The 13,847-nt window shown below is 38.3% G+C and overlaps 1 protein-coding gene across 4 annotated transcripts in view; it reads left to right on the forward strand.

Annotated features, from left to right (window-relative positions):
* Positions 1-13,847, forward strand: part of EPHA6 (EPH receptor A6) — an 896,620-nt gene that overhangs the window by 628,022 nt on the left and 254,751 nt on the right. For 3 of the 4 annotated variants that reach the window (XM_084801064.1, XM_084801065.1, XM_084801067.1), the window contains 2 exons: positions 2,065-2,135; positions 6,203-6,328. In XM_084801064.1, the coding sequence (XP_084657190.1) occupies positions 2,065-2,135; positions 6,203-6,328 (197 nt within the window). Of the gene's footprint in view, positions 1-2,064; positions 2,136-6,202; positions 6,329-13,847 lie in introns of those variants that run through there. The other variant, XR_014783005.1, reaches the window with a different exon arrangement.

Consider the following 13,847-nt stretch of genomic DNA (forward strand, 5'->3'; position numbering starts at 1 on the left):
CCCATACATCCATTCAACTCCTCAAAAACATTTTTTCTTTCACTTGTCCCCACTCTAACACACACCATCACTGTCTTAGAATCCTTCTCCTTGCAAGACACTATGGGATGATGTTACAAGAACTTTTACCTTCTACAATAAAAAGTATTGCCTTGAATTATAAATGTCATGGAGTTAAAACACTACAACCTTTGTGGGAAAAATTTAACCTAACAAACAAGAATAGATATCAAATGTTACCTAAATCAGATTTCCTGAATTGGAATATCAATACCACTTAAACAGAGACGCTAATGACAAAGAAAACTTGACACCAAATCATTCTCAGTTTTGAATTTCTATTTTTGCCACATCTAGAACATCAGAAATTACCTAAATGCTTTCCATATTGAAGAGAACTATTTTGATTACATCGGTTAACAACGTCGTTCTGAAGTACCTGTTATGAACGTTGGTAGAGGGACATTCATGGAAGTTAATTCATGGAAAATATACAACAAATCTGAATTAATATTTAAACTATCGGGAATATAGGCACATCTGACGCTAAAATTGCACTGTGTACTACATTCTCTTTAACCTATTAGAATTATCAACTTGATGAACAGTCAAACACCATGGATGTTGCTGGAGTTACTTGAGTTGAAGTAGTCATAAGAGCCCAACTACATGGTGCATGAAGAACTGAACATCCCCCTCAAATATTCAACTCTTAAGAAAGAAGCCACTGTGCTAACTGGCATGAGAATAGAAGCTAATTTTGTATACTTCTGAGATTCTAACTCAAAATACTTTTTATTTGTGATACTTGTAAAAAAATATTTATGGTCTCTGAAATTTGTGGACCATAAATATTTTTTGCAAGTATCACAAATAAAAAGCATTTTGAGTTAGAATCTCAGAAGGATAGAAAATTAGCTTCTATTCTCAGTGGACTAGAGATGATCATAACGAGTGAGTTAAACCACCAGCAGAAAGAGTCAAATGGTATATACTCATTTATATCTGGACACTAGCCCAAGGGGCATGTCCCATGAAAGTCTTCACTTACCATGAAAGTGGGACAGAGGGGAGGACATACTATTGGGACTCTAGGTGAGAGAATCATGGAGAATGGGGAAATAGAAGGATCCAGAGGGTCCTAGAAATCTACAAGAAGAACATTATGATGGGCAGGGCTGGGCCCAGGGGTCCTGCTCAAACTATGGCACCAGCCAAGGACAATATGTGCAGTAAACTTCAAATCCCTACCCAGATCTAGCCAATGAACAGGACATTCTCCACAGTTGAGTGGAGAGTGAGGTCTGACTTTCTCATGAACTCTGGTGCCCCATATTTAACCACATCCCTTGGAGGGGGAGACCTGGTGGCACTCAAAGGAAGGACAGCAGGTTACCAAGAAGAGACTTGATACCCTATGAGCATATACAGGGGGAGGAGGTCCCTCTCAGTCACAGTCATAGGGGAGGGGAGTAAAGGGGGAAATGGGAGGGAGGGAGGAATGGGAGGATACAAGGGATGGGATAACGATTGAGATATAATATGAATAAATTAATAAGATATATTTTAAAAATAAAATAAAATAATATTTATGGTTATTAGAAGTCAGATAGAAAGGAAAATATTCTCTGGGAATCCAATCTTTCGAATCAGTCTATTTGACACTGCTATCTTGTACTAATTTTTATGTACAGCAAAAGCGTTCTATGGAGCATTCTCAAATTACAAACACGTTCTAAGCTGGTCTTTATGAAGAAAGATAAGAACCTTGTCTATGAACAACATGTATTCTAATTCTGTTTTAGTTTTAAATTATGTCTATGTAGAAAGTTATGTGTATGCGAGCACATGTGTCCATGGGAGGCCGGGAGAGAATGTTAGAACTCCAAACCTGGAAGTACCAGCAGTGGTGAGCCCTCTGACATAGGTACTGGGACTCGAACTCAAGACTTTCCATAGAGGCAAATGCTCTAAACCACTAAACTGTTTCCCCAGACCCATAATTGTTTTTGTGTTCTTACATTACATAATGCTTAAATAAGCCTCTGTTTACCTTTTTGCAAGGTGTCAATGGTACATAAAGGCCAAAATGAAGTCGGAAGAGAAAAGAAGAACTCACGTACAGAACGGCCAGCGTAAGTACTGCCTTGTCCCTTGCCACTATTCTGTGCCCACCTGGAGTCTCCTGAGCCCCACTCAAATGTGTGACCCACTGAGTTGAGAAAACAAGCAAACAGAAAATCCATCTCCCACCCCTTTTGGCATTAGGGGCTTCATGTAGCTCTAGGTTTGGTATGGAAATTGCACCTGCTTCTCATTAAATGACATTACCTTTTCTTCAGTGCCTCCAGGAGAACCCAACAAATTGAATTTACTAAAAATACATGGTGACTGATTGTGTATAGTTATTTACCATCAAATGGCTCTGGAGCATGAGTCGGTTTCATTTAGGGGAGCATTAGATATACACAAGTTGAGGAATCCTTCTTCCTTTTTGGAGAGACTGTCACTTAATCATACAACAAAGCAATTTACAATTCATTAGCACTATAGAAGTGTATCAGCTCTTTAACTCTTAGAATATGTATGAATCCCTGTGCTGACTACAAGGTTATATTCATTTGAAGATCTCTTCCTCAGCAAGCTATAATTACCACTATCGTTGGATGGATAATTGCCCTTCCCTCCTCCCGAACACCCACCTCCACCTTCACCTCCAAATTGCAAACTGCTCCATCGAGATGGTTTTTCTTTTGTGAGATTCTGAAGTAACAAGAAAGGGATGTTCTTTAATTAACCAAAGTATAGAGATAATATATGAAGTGACTTGTTCAGCTATTTAAACCTCCCTTTTGTTTTAAAGGAAGCAAAAACAAAACAAAACAAAACAAAAAGCAGCCCCCTCCCCAATCTATATCACCCTGTAAGGCAGGAAAGGGTTTTTAAGTAATATAATGTCTGAGGTGGTTTAGGGGAAATTCTAAGGCACTTAACTGTTTTTAAAAGTGGCCTAAGACCCATCTGCCTTGCAAACCTGGCCTGAGCTGACCTCAAAACATTGTAAACAGATTGCAAAAACCTGGATGCCGGCACCTGGGCAGATAACTAATGCAGGGCAACAGTAAGATTCACTGCAGGGCTTTTTCTGCTGGGGTGCAGAGGAAAGCAGTGCTTCTGAGGTATTTATTATCTGCTCTACAAGCAGTAGATTAGCATAAACTAAACCAGATGGGCTCAGCAAGACCTATTGAAAATAACCTGAAGCCTCCCAGGAAGTAAAGAAAAAGAAACCAGTGTTTAAGAAAATGGAGATGAATTAAATTAGTAACCTTATATTCACAATTAGAACTCATTTGGCTCTGATCTTTCCAATATTGCATCTATTACGTTTTCATGAAAGAGGCATTGTCATCAAGCTATTGTATGGGAATGCATTATCACTTTACATAAATGGCTTAATTTTGAAAGTTATGTCTGTGTTAGTAATGGCATTTTTATCTGTCTTTAATGTTTTCAATTGTACCATATGTACCATATATCTGATTAGCTGACACTAATTCTCTGTCAAAATTAGAGCTAAATTTAAAATTATAACTCTGGTTATAAACATATGAATATAATATAGGGATACAAACTATCTCTTTTTTCCTTATATTTAAACTATGACAAGTCAATATGAGAATAACACTTCAAAATCAAGGTCAGGTCTACATACACCTGGAAACATTCTTTTTGGTTCTATTTTTTTATCTAATTTTCTCATGTGTGTATATCAAAACACTAAGAAGAAGTGGAAGGTGAAATGTAATGAATGAAGGCAGCAAACACAATAATCAAGGAAGCAAATTACAAGCTACCAAGGAATATCTTATTGCCTTTTCTAAACTCACTTCCTTATCTTTTTTATTTGTTTTTAAGATTTTATTCTGTAAGAATGTGAGATTAAAAAATATTGCTTAATTATGAATTCGTATGGCTTTCAACTTCTGAGAACTAACAAAATCAAATTTCATCCAGTCATTTTATAGTATGTGTTAGTTGTTTTTTGTGCTACAGTGACAAATTAGTGGACGGAAACACCTTACAGGTGGACGATTTAATTTGCTCATGGTCTCATGCATCAAGAGCATGATGGAGCATGGACATTCACCTTATGGCAGAGAGGAAGCAGAATGTGCTAGGAAAGACTGCCTATGCTGTGGCTTTTCACCCTTTTATCCATTATCCCATCTGCAACCTAGCCCATGTGACTGTTCCACCAAGAGTTAAGGAAGTCTTTCCCTTATTGACTACTGTCTTAGAATATTTTTACAGACATACCCAAAGAAGACCTTTACTAATCCCCAAAGCACTTCTCTATTAAGTTGTCAGTTAAAATTAGCCATCATGGGTCCACCTTCCGTCACCTTGACATCTAAGCATGTCCCCTTAAGCCATAGCTTCTACCCCTCACTCCAGTTTCGATGGCATTTTACAATATCAAATATATTCACCTCGTTTCCCAGAACCCAGTCATTAAAGTCTCAATAGCTCAACATTGCTGAAAAGTTCAAAGTCTCTTATAAGACCAGAGTCACAGAGGCAGAATAGAGTGATACATAATCAATATTCTCATTCCAAAAGCCAAGAATAGAGAATACAAAATAAGGTTTGGAGACCAAAACAAGACGAATACAATAGGGTACATACTAAATCATGTAGCTTTATGCCCAGCACCCAAGTCATGTTGTGGAATGACATAACTTGCAAGGAACTTGACCATCACATCCTTTCAGCTGTTTGAAGCACACTTGACCACTTTCCTGAGCTGCCTCTCCTTGCTGCCTTTAGTCTTTCTCAACAAGTATTCCATATTCCCAGAATCCCTAGCTTCCTGGGATCTCTATTCCTTCTTAGCTTTATCATCGCTTTACACATTATTCTGTCAGAGCTTACCACAGAAATGCCAAATCTTCTATACACTGCCTAACTCTCCTCATTTTCTTTGATAGTTGAATAGACACCTCCAAAACCCTACTTACTCATGATCCTTCTACTTTCACATGTAAAAACTAAAGTTAGTGAATAATGCAAAATCTGCCAGCTTTACCCATGAGTATAGACTCCTCTTAGTGTCTGGATGACTGAGAAAATGAAATAAATATTATGGAAACAACTATTTAGATGGTCCTAGGTTAGTAGTGTATACCTGTAGATCTCTTAGGAAAAATCTTTCAAATAAGTGTATATATTTATAGTCTTGAATCTGACGTGGGTGGAATTCTCCTCATTCCTGAAATATTCTCAAGGCATACCGTATTGTCCCTGGGCAAAGCACATAGCTTCTTTTTAATGGCTCTAATCGCGTTTAAAAGCCACACCTTTCTTGCCCAGAACGTTAAAATTACTTCCTTCTCACCAAATTGTAACTTCTTTTTTTCAAACCCTTCTATTTTTTTTTTAAATTAGTTCACACTGTAAATATGGCTTTTAAAGTGGCCAGCACAAATGTATCTGAGGTTTACTGGGCTGCCTTGAAATTTCTTTCACCATTATTCACTTTAGCTGGTCTTTAAATTTAGCCTTCCACTGGGGGCATGGACAAGAGTTGGGGAAATTCTTTGTAAACAATGTAACCAGAATGTCCTCTAGTCAGATTTCCAGTAGTTCTCTTCCTATATGAAACTCCATGAATATAGTCTTTGCTCCCGGCACTGCTGCCTGCATTCTGGTCTTCCGACATCCCTCCAGAATTACCATTAGGCTCTCCTCACAGCTTCTGACATCTCTGTCACTGCATTATTTTCAGATCCTTTTATAAACTATTTCCAAAACTTCTGAATCATATCATGCAGATTAGTCACAACAATGCTCCCATTTCTTTGCGTTAGATTTCTTACAGAGGATTTGGTTTTAATATCAGGCTTTCAGAGGATCCTGTCTGTGGCTACCTGATTCTGTATTGCTGGGCCTAGTGATTGTGTGGCAAAGATTGCTCAACTATGGAAGCCATGAAGGAGAGAGAAAGAGAGAAAAAAGAAAGTCCTGCACTGTGCAGTCTCTCTGTTTTCCCTTTTTTGTGCAGGTGTGAACCTGGAGGGGAAGCAGAAAAATTTAAATAATTAACAACCACCTTACTATGCCACTCCTGCCTTTACATATTCACTTGATGTATGCCTATTGAAATATTATTAAATTAAACCAATCTTTCATTTTGTTGCAGTGCACTTCCCAGGAATTAAGACATACATTGATCCAGACACGTATGAAGACCCATCCCTAGCAGTGCACGAATTTGCAAAAGAGATTGATCCTTCAAGAATTCGCATTGAAAGAGTTATTGGAGCAGGTAAGCATTGAATCTACACTCTTACATACAGGATTCTTTCACAGTATTGCAATCAGTTTATCAACATATTATTTAAAATCTTAGCATTTTGCATCATTGAAAATATTAAGGTATAAAAGTATTTTCTGATTTTTAGTTATTTTTAAAAAGTCAATGTGTCCATACTCAGTTCCCAAATAATGAGAACATTTGCAAAAGTTATATTCACATTCTATAGTCTGTTTTCATAATGAAGATAAATTACAAAGAAACTAGAGTGCCTCAGGAATTTATTTTGAAAATGCAATTTCAGGAGTTTGTCATGAGGTTATTATAGATTTACTCAAGTCCCAGCGTCTATAGACTTACGCTATAATTAGTGTTCATAAAGATGACCTTGAGGCTACACAGGACTCAGAGTGTTCTGAAAATCATTGAAGGTAAAATTTGGCTCAATATAGTTTTAGATCATTTTAATGCAAATTAATAATGCCTCCTATGTGCAAATCTCTAGTACTCAGAACTTTTCATTATTCAGCTCTTCTAGTTTTAAAAAAAATTATAGTGAGGCACCCCATAAGAATTTATGGTGTGCATTAGCTAGAAGAAATGATGCTAATATAAAATGCCTTGAGAATAAAAAATAATTTCTCTTTTAAGTCTTTGATGGAAAATAAGCAACCTGGGGTTTTGCAGAAGAGCTTTCTCTCAGCAGGTCTTGCAAAGAGGCAAGTTCCAATATTCCTTGGTGTGCCTTCCTCTAGCATGTCCTCTTCTACATGATCAAGGTTTACTTCCCAGCACATCTGCCTTTCAGCCTAAAGGAGGAGGAAGAAAGGGTTCAATCTACTTGTCTAGGGATTAACCTAGAAATTGCAAGTACAGTGATTTGCCTATCATATGAACACACTGGAATTTGGGAAATATAAAACACAGACACAACCCCTTTAAAGCAGGTGGAATAAGAGAGCTTCTTAAAACAATAAAGGAGATAGCATCCTTTATGGAGTCATTAGTCTCTAATGCTGCATGTGTGCAATCCTTTGGAGAATGCAGAATAAACCATGTGTGGTCATTCTGGCAAGTAGTGTCTTCTCAAAGGCCACAAGAAAGCAGCTGATTATACCTCATTCCTCTCAAAGCCCTCCAACATAACAGGCTTTATCATTCTCCAGGTACAACGTATGATGATAACATAAAGTCACTTGTTAAAAACTATTACAACTTTTAAGATGGTGACAATAATATTTGAAACCACAGGCAACTTCTTCTAAACTCAGGCTCCATCTATGTCATTACACATCATACACCAGAGGTCATCTTGTTTCTTGGGGCCAGTTCCAAATAGCCCCAGGAACACAGACTATTTGGAAAGGTTTCCTAACTGCACTCCATTCCTCAACCGCAGAAGGTCATCAGGTCCCTTGCCTATCCAGGTGTCCCTTTGAAAACTGGCATAAATATCTCATACATTGCACATGTGTGCTTTCATTGGAAAATACTTCCCTGTCAGAAAAATGGAAATCCTAGAAAAGAATAGAATTGTTTGATTTCTTCTATTGAGTAAGCAATAACCAAAGCTCAAGTCAACCAGCACAATTTAAATGTGTATTATATTATATATAGAGAAAGATATTATATATTCCAGAGTTTTAGTTTTTTTTCCTAAACAGTAGAGCAATCTGAAAGCAAAGAGGTTTAAGCTGTTCCAGTTCCATTGTTCAGCTTTCGTCTTGTGTCCCACATGAAATAGCACTATTGACTTTAAATTTACATTCATCTTATTTATGATAACTTTTTCATCATCTCTTTGTATGTATAAAGGATGTGTATGCATCTCTCTCTCTCTCTCTCTCTCTCTCTCTCTCTCTCTCTCTCTCTCTCCCCCATGTGTGTGTGTGTGTGTGTGTGTGTGTGTATGTATGTGTGTGTGTGTTTGTGTGTGCAGGTGCATGTATAGCATAGCATGTATATGGAGACCGGAGGACAACTTTTAGGAATTGGTATGCTCCTTCCACCTTGCTGAGACTGGCTCTCTTTGTGTTTCTGCCACCCTGTATGCCCTAGGTTAGCTGTCCTTCTAGATTTTAGACTAATTTTCTGCTTCTGTCTCTCATCTGGATGCTGGGAATGCTGGGATTCCAGATGTGCAACTCCACACCTATCTTTGTGTATGGGGAATTGGGTATTAACCCAGGTCTTCAGGCTGTGCTGCGCCACAGGTTCTTTTACTGGCTGAGCGACCTCACTAGCACACTATAACCTTTAGTGCCACCTTACTTAATACACTCAATACAGAAGCATGTTTCTGTCATAGTCCTCTATGTATAAATTAAGTGTCAGGGTTTCCTTGGTTTAATCCTATCCTGTTCCCTTCTACACACATCTACCATTTCCCATTAGAGTCCATTTTTGCTGAACTAGAATGAACCAAACTTCTTTGGAAATTTAAGCTAAATTGCACAAGTAGCTGAGTACAAATGTTGACAGCGGTGAATTGGCATAGGAGGTGGCAGGAGACAGATACTGTAACCTGACAAGTGTCAGGCGAATGACATGCAGGCTAATTGAAGGCTCTAATGGTGGGGACACAGGATACAGCCTCACAATTCATTACTGATCAAAAATCTTTAAGACCTGTGTGTATTTTTGACAAAAAAAAAATAGCATAACTTATTTCTACTTTTCTCATTGGTAGACACAGGCGACTTAGTGTTTCTTACGTGAGTTATAACAAAGGAGTGTAAACATGGCTGCATTGATGTTCTCAGGAAAAGATAAAACATGGAAAAATACATTGTACCTGACCCACAGAATTACCTAATCCATTGGCTGAGTCATGTCTACCCTATTTAATAGCTGACAATTACAGAAGACAGTGTGCTAATTCTTCTTCTATATGAAATCTTTATGCTGATTGGAAATGTGTGTATTCCACCTGTCCTTCAAAATTATTGTCCTGAAATGTTCTCCTTCATGGCTACATATTATGCATGAAAAACTTAATTAGCCTATAGAAATGTGTGTGTCTGTTTAGATATTCAACATTCTCTGTCATCACTGTAAATCTTAGTGTTTTTGTGAGTTTTCCAAGACAGTTTTTATTTCACTATTCTACTTAGTAGAGGCATCTTATCTTTGTTCATCAATACAGCTCCAAATTTCCATGAAAACACAAATTTCCATTTAAATGAAGTGAGCAACTCACTTGCATAGGAGACAGTCTGATCGGCTATCCCCTTTGACTCTTTGCATCACAAAATGAAATACTACCAGTAGAGAATCCATAAAACAGTAATACCCAGCCTAAAAAAGCCAGGGCAGATTAAGGTTGAATCATTATTGTATGCATATCATAAGATAATGAAAGAGCCTGGCAAACTGAAATTCAATCATGGTCATGCAAAGGTCAATGGAAGCCTACCTCTTTTTCAGGACAGCAGAACACCTGCACCATTATGAGAAAGCCTTTCGCAGTGGAACATCTGTAATTCTGAAACATTATTCCATTGAAAAATATCATTCCTATGTCTCTAAGCCCATAGAGCACTCTTCTTAGACTTGACCTTCCCTCTCTCCCTGGTTACAGTGACAATGCAGCATCTTCCCGTCATTCACATTCCAGCCCTTTATCTATACGAAACTCATTATTGCTCTGCTATCAGCCTCCTCTTCTGGCTTAGTGTCACTATGCTTTTCTATTCCCAAAGAAAGTCAGAAGTTTTAAATGTTGGTTTCTCAGCAATCAGCTGCACACAGTGAACAGAAAGTGGAAAGGACAATAAAAGGTATGGAAAGTGAGTGCCCTAACACTAACTCATTCTGAATAATGTTCAAGGATGTTCTGCCCTTCACACTGTACAACCAAAAGGCTGGCTTTTATTCTGCCTTAATGCCATTGCCCCCACCATAAACTACCATAACTCACCTCTTCTTTTTGCTATCAATTTTATTTTATTTTTCAGAGATATCAAACTCTCAGGCCCATTATTACATATTATACTTTCATGTAGAATGACAATAAGAAAGGTAAGAAGTATTACAGATGTGGCCTCCTGGGTCATCTTTTACAAGAAGAAGCCAGTAATTGTGGTACATGTCCTCCATCTTTAGATGAAAACTTTTTGCATGAAATCAGAGTTGTGTGAACACTACGTTCATTTTTGACCTGATAAAGTTGTTGCCATGATCTGATTTGACCAAGTTTATAAAATTTAATATTCATATTGGCATGTTTTCTAAAACTATTTTAATAACCAATAGACAGGCCTGGCAATGTCTTTGATGCATAATTTCATGGATTTATAAATCAAATGATATAATAAATGATAATGATTTTCTCTTTTCCATAGATAACATGACATGAGTGAGAGAGACTCAGACCAAATCAATGTTTGAGTCACAACTTTCCTGCAAACTTACTTAGTGACTTTCCTCACTTTAGTGAACCTTTAAGCATTTGGCATTTTAGCTATACAATTACTGCCTTGCTGTACTAGAGGAAGGGTTAGAGATGACAAGGGCCAGCCATTTAATTGCAATCAAAGCATGGAAACAATACTATTAGGTTGAAAATGAATGTAGTCTTCACACAATTCTGATGTCTACGAATATCACTCATTACCCAATCTCAAAACATGTTATGACACAAATACCTTCCATAGACATTTCAATTTCAGTGCCTTGTGTAATATAATAATTATAATTTTCAGTTAACTGAAAATTAATAATTAAAATTAAGTTTCACTCTTGTTGGTATATTGCCTTGTAACCATAACATGGTCTCTTTTATTTTTCTTCTTAATTAAAACAAACAAATTCTAAATTGTCTCTGTATCTTGAAAGAATAAATTTATCCTATGCTTTATTATTGCCATAAACTTAAGATGAATTGGTTTTACAAAACAATTATTTCACTTCCTTATGCAAATCTTCTTCCCAATGTAGAAATAAGACCCACATGCCAACAAAACTTTCTTTTTATTTATTCTCCTTTAAAAGTTTTTCATAATATCAGCACTCAAGAGGCAGAGGCAGGCGGATCACTGTGAGTTCGATGCCAGCCTGGTGTACAAAGTGAGTCCAGGACAGCCAAGGCTACACAGAGAAATGCTGTCTTGAAAAACAAAAATATATATATATTTTTCATATAATATCTTATAATCATACCTTCCCCTCTCTATCTCCTTTCAGGTCCTCCCCACCTCCCTACCCATCCAAGCCCATGCCTCATTTCTCTCTGTCCCTAAAAAACAGAAATAAAAGGAAAAAGCACAAGAAACACACACACATAAAACTCATAAAAACACTAAATGGAAACCATATTATACAAACAAAAGACCAGAGATCTTTTAAACAATACCTACATAAGACAATATTATGCAAAAAAAGTCTACAAAATGCCAGTGGGTTTATTTTGTGTTGTCCATTGATTGCTAAGAATGGGGCCTACCCTGAAGTATAGTTCATGTGCCCACCCAGTGAGTCTCCATTGGAGAAAACTATTTTTTCCTTTGCAAGCATCTCTATTGGAGATAGCTTCTTGGTTAAGGATGGGACCTCATATCTAGTTCCCTCACTCAGGACTGAGACTGCACCTGGCTTGAATGTGTATAGGCTCTGAGCATGCTGCCACAGCCTCTGGGAGTTCTTACGAGCATCAGTCCTGTTGCGTATGGAAGACTGTTTCACTGCTGTCACCCATCAACTCTGGCTTTTATAATCTTTCTGTCTCCTCTCCCTGAGCCCTGACAGGAGACATCTCATTCAGGACTGAGTGTTCCAAGGTCCCTCATGTTCTGCACGCTGTTCAGTTGTGGGTCTCTGTATTTGTTCTCATCTACTACAGGAAGAAGCTTCTCTGATGATAGCTTAGCAAAAAGTGATCTACCAGTAATATCAAAATGTCATTCAAAGTCCTTTTATTTCTATGTTCCTTTAGCAGAACATATTTGGTATTTGGTTTTCCCCCAAGACCCCTTCTTGGCCACTAAATCAGCACTGGGGATGGGTTCCATCTCACCGAGTGGGCCTCAAATCACATATTGGTTGGTTATTCCTACAAGCCTTTTGCCACTATTGCACAGATAGATCATCACTGTAGATCACAGAGTTTGTAGCTGGGTTTGTGCTTCCCTTTTTCCTCTGGTAGCAGAATGAGTGCCTTTCAGTACTATGAACACTGTAAGAGTAAAGGCTCTAGTTAGGCACCATCTCAACTTCTCTGTGTAATAGCAGCTTTAATTCTTCATATTTACATGATATGTTATGTACTGGTCTATGAAAAGTATCATTAAAAAGCACCATAAAACTAAGTCCATGGACATTCACTATCTCGCAGTTACCACAGGTCAGGGATCAAGGCATGGTTTTTTCTTCTTCAAGGATGCTCACATGATTGCAATGAGGAAAGAAGATACAGTGGGTGCTCATGAAGCTCAGCTAAATAGAACCCACCCCCTAAACTCACAAAAGTGGCTGTGGTCAGAAAATGGCCACTTGTAGCTTGTGGAATGGAATGCCTGTAATTCTGCTCTGGCTCTAATCATGTCTTCATCCCATAATCTTGCCATGTGGTCATTTCCAATGTGTCAGCTAGCTTCTTCAAAGCCAACAACAAGAGAGTCTGTCAGTAAATCAGAAGTGACAATTCTTTATAAATAATAAAAGAAGTAACATAATATTAACCTTCCCATATTCTGTTGGCTAGAAATACTAGGGCCACTCAACATTGAGTAGAAAGACTTCATAATACGTAAGTACCAGGTTGTTGGTGCCAATGTGGCCTATTTTACATGTGTGCCTAGAAACTACAATGATGTGTCATGTTTGGGCATGGTGGTCAAGTTCACCCACTTCCTCAGAAATACATTCTCTTCTTTTGTTCGGTTTGTGTCAATGTTGAGTTGTAGATAGCAGGTATTGCTTAAGAATTTATTCTACGCCCTCTACTGTGTCTGGGCAACACAGTAGAGCTGGCCCTGGCATGCAGGGGCTCTATATGAGTCAGCCAGAAAGCATGAGTGGAGGGAAAGCTGGTCCTTCCACTCACCCATGAGGTAGCATGGGCATGGGGGAGATGCCACCTGAGGCAATTGAGAGAGTTGGCTGCAGTACTCTGGGGAGCAGGTCTGCACCTCAATGGACAGCACAGTAGAACTAACCCTTATACTAAAGGCATAGGGGAGATGTAAGATGTGAGAACAAGAGAGCTGGTCCTGTCCCTCGCCGGCTGGAGCATTGGATGAGCTAGCCAGGGTAGTGTTGGAGATATTGCTCTGGGGATGCAACTACCACCCAGCTTCAGATCCAGGGCTTTGAGTTGCCCCACCTCAACATCCACCCCATATGTGAACTGCAGGAACTGCATAAAACAGGGCAACAACAGGATGTCCAAGAGGAGTCCCGGAGGGCATCCAATATTGATCGAGTAGAAGAATCCAGAGGCCTCAACCAATGACTCGTGACAATGCAAATTTGCAAGTAAAGCTGTGTGACATACTGCAGCTTCCACAACAAGATTTTTTTTTTGCTTTGTTCT

Source organism: Acomys minous, assembly GCF_964271855.1.
Source record: "Acomys minous genome assembly, chromosome: 11".
Classification (NCBI taxonomy): Eukaryota; Metazoa; Chordata; class Mammalia; order Rodentia; family Muridae; genus Acomys; species Acomys minous.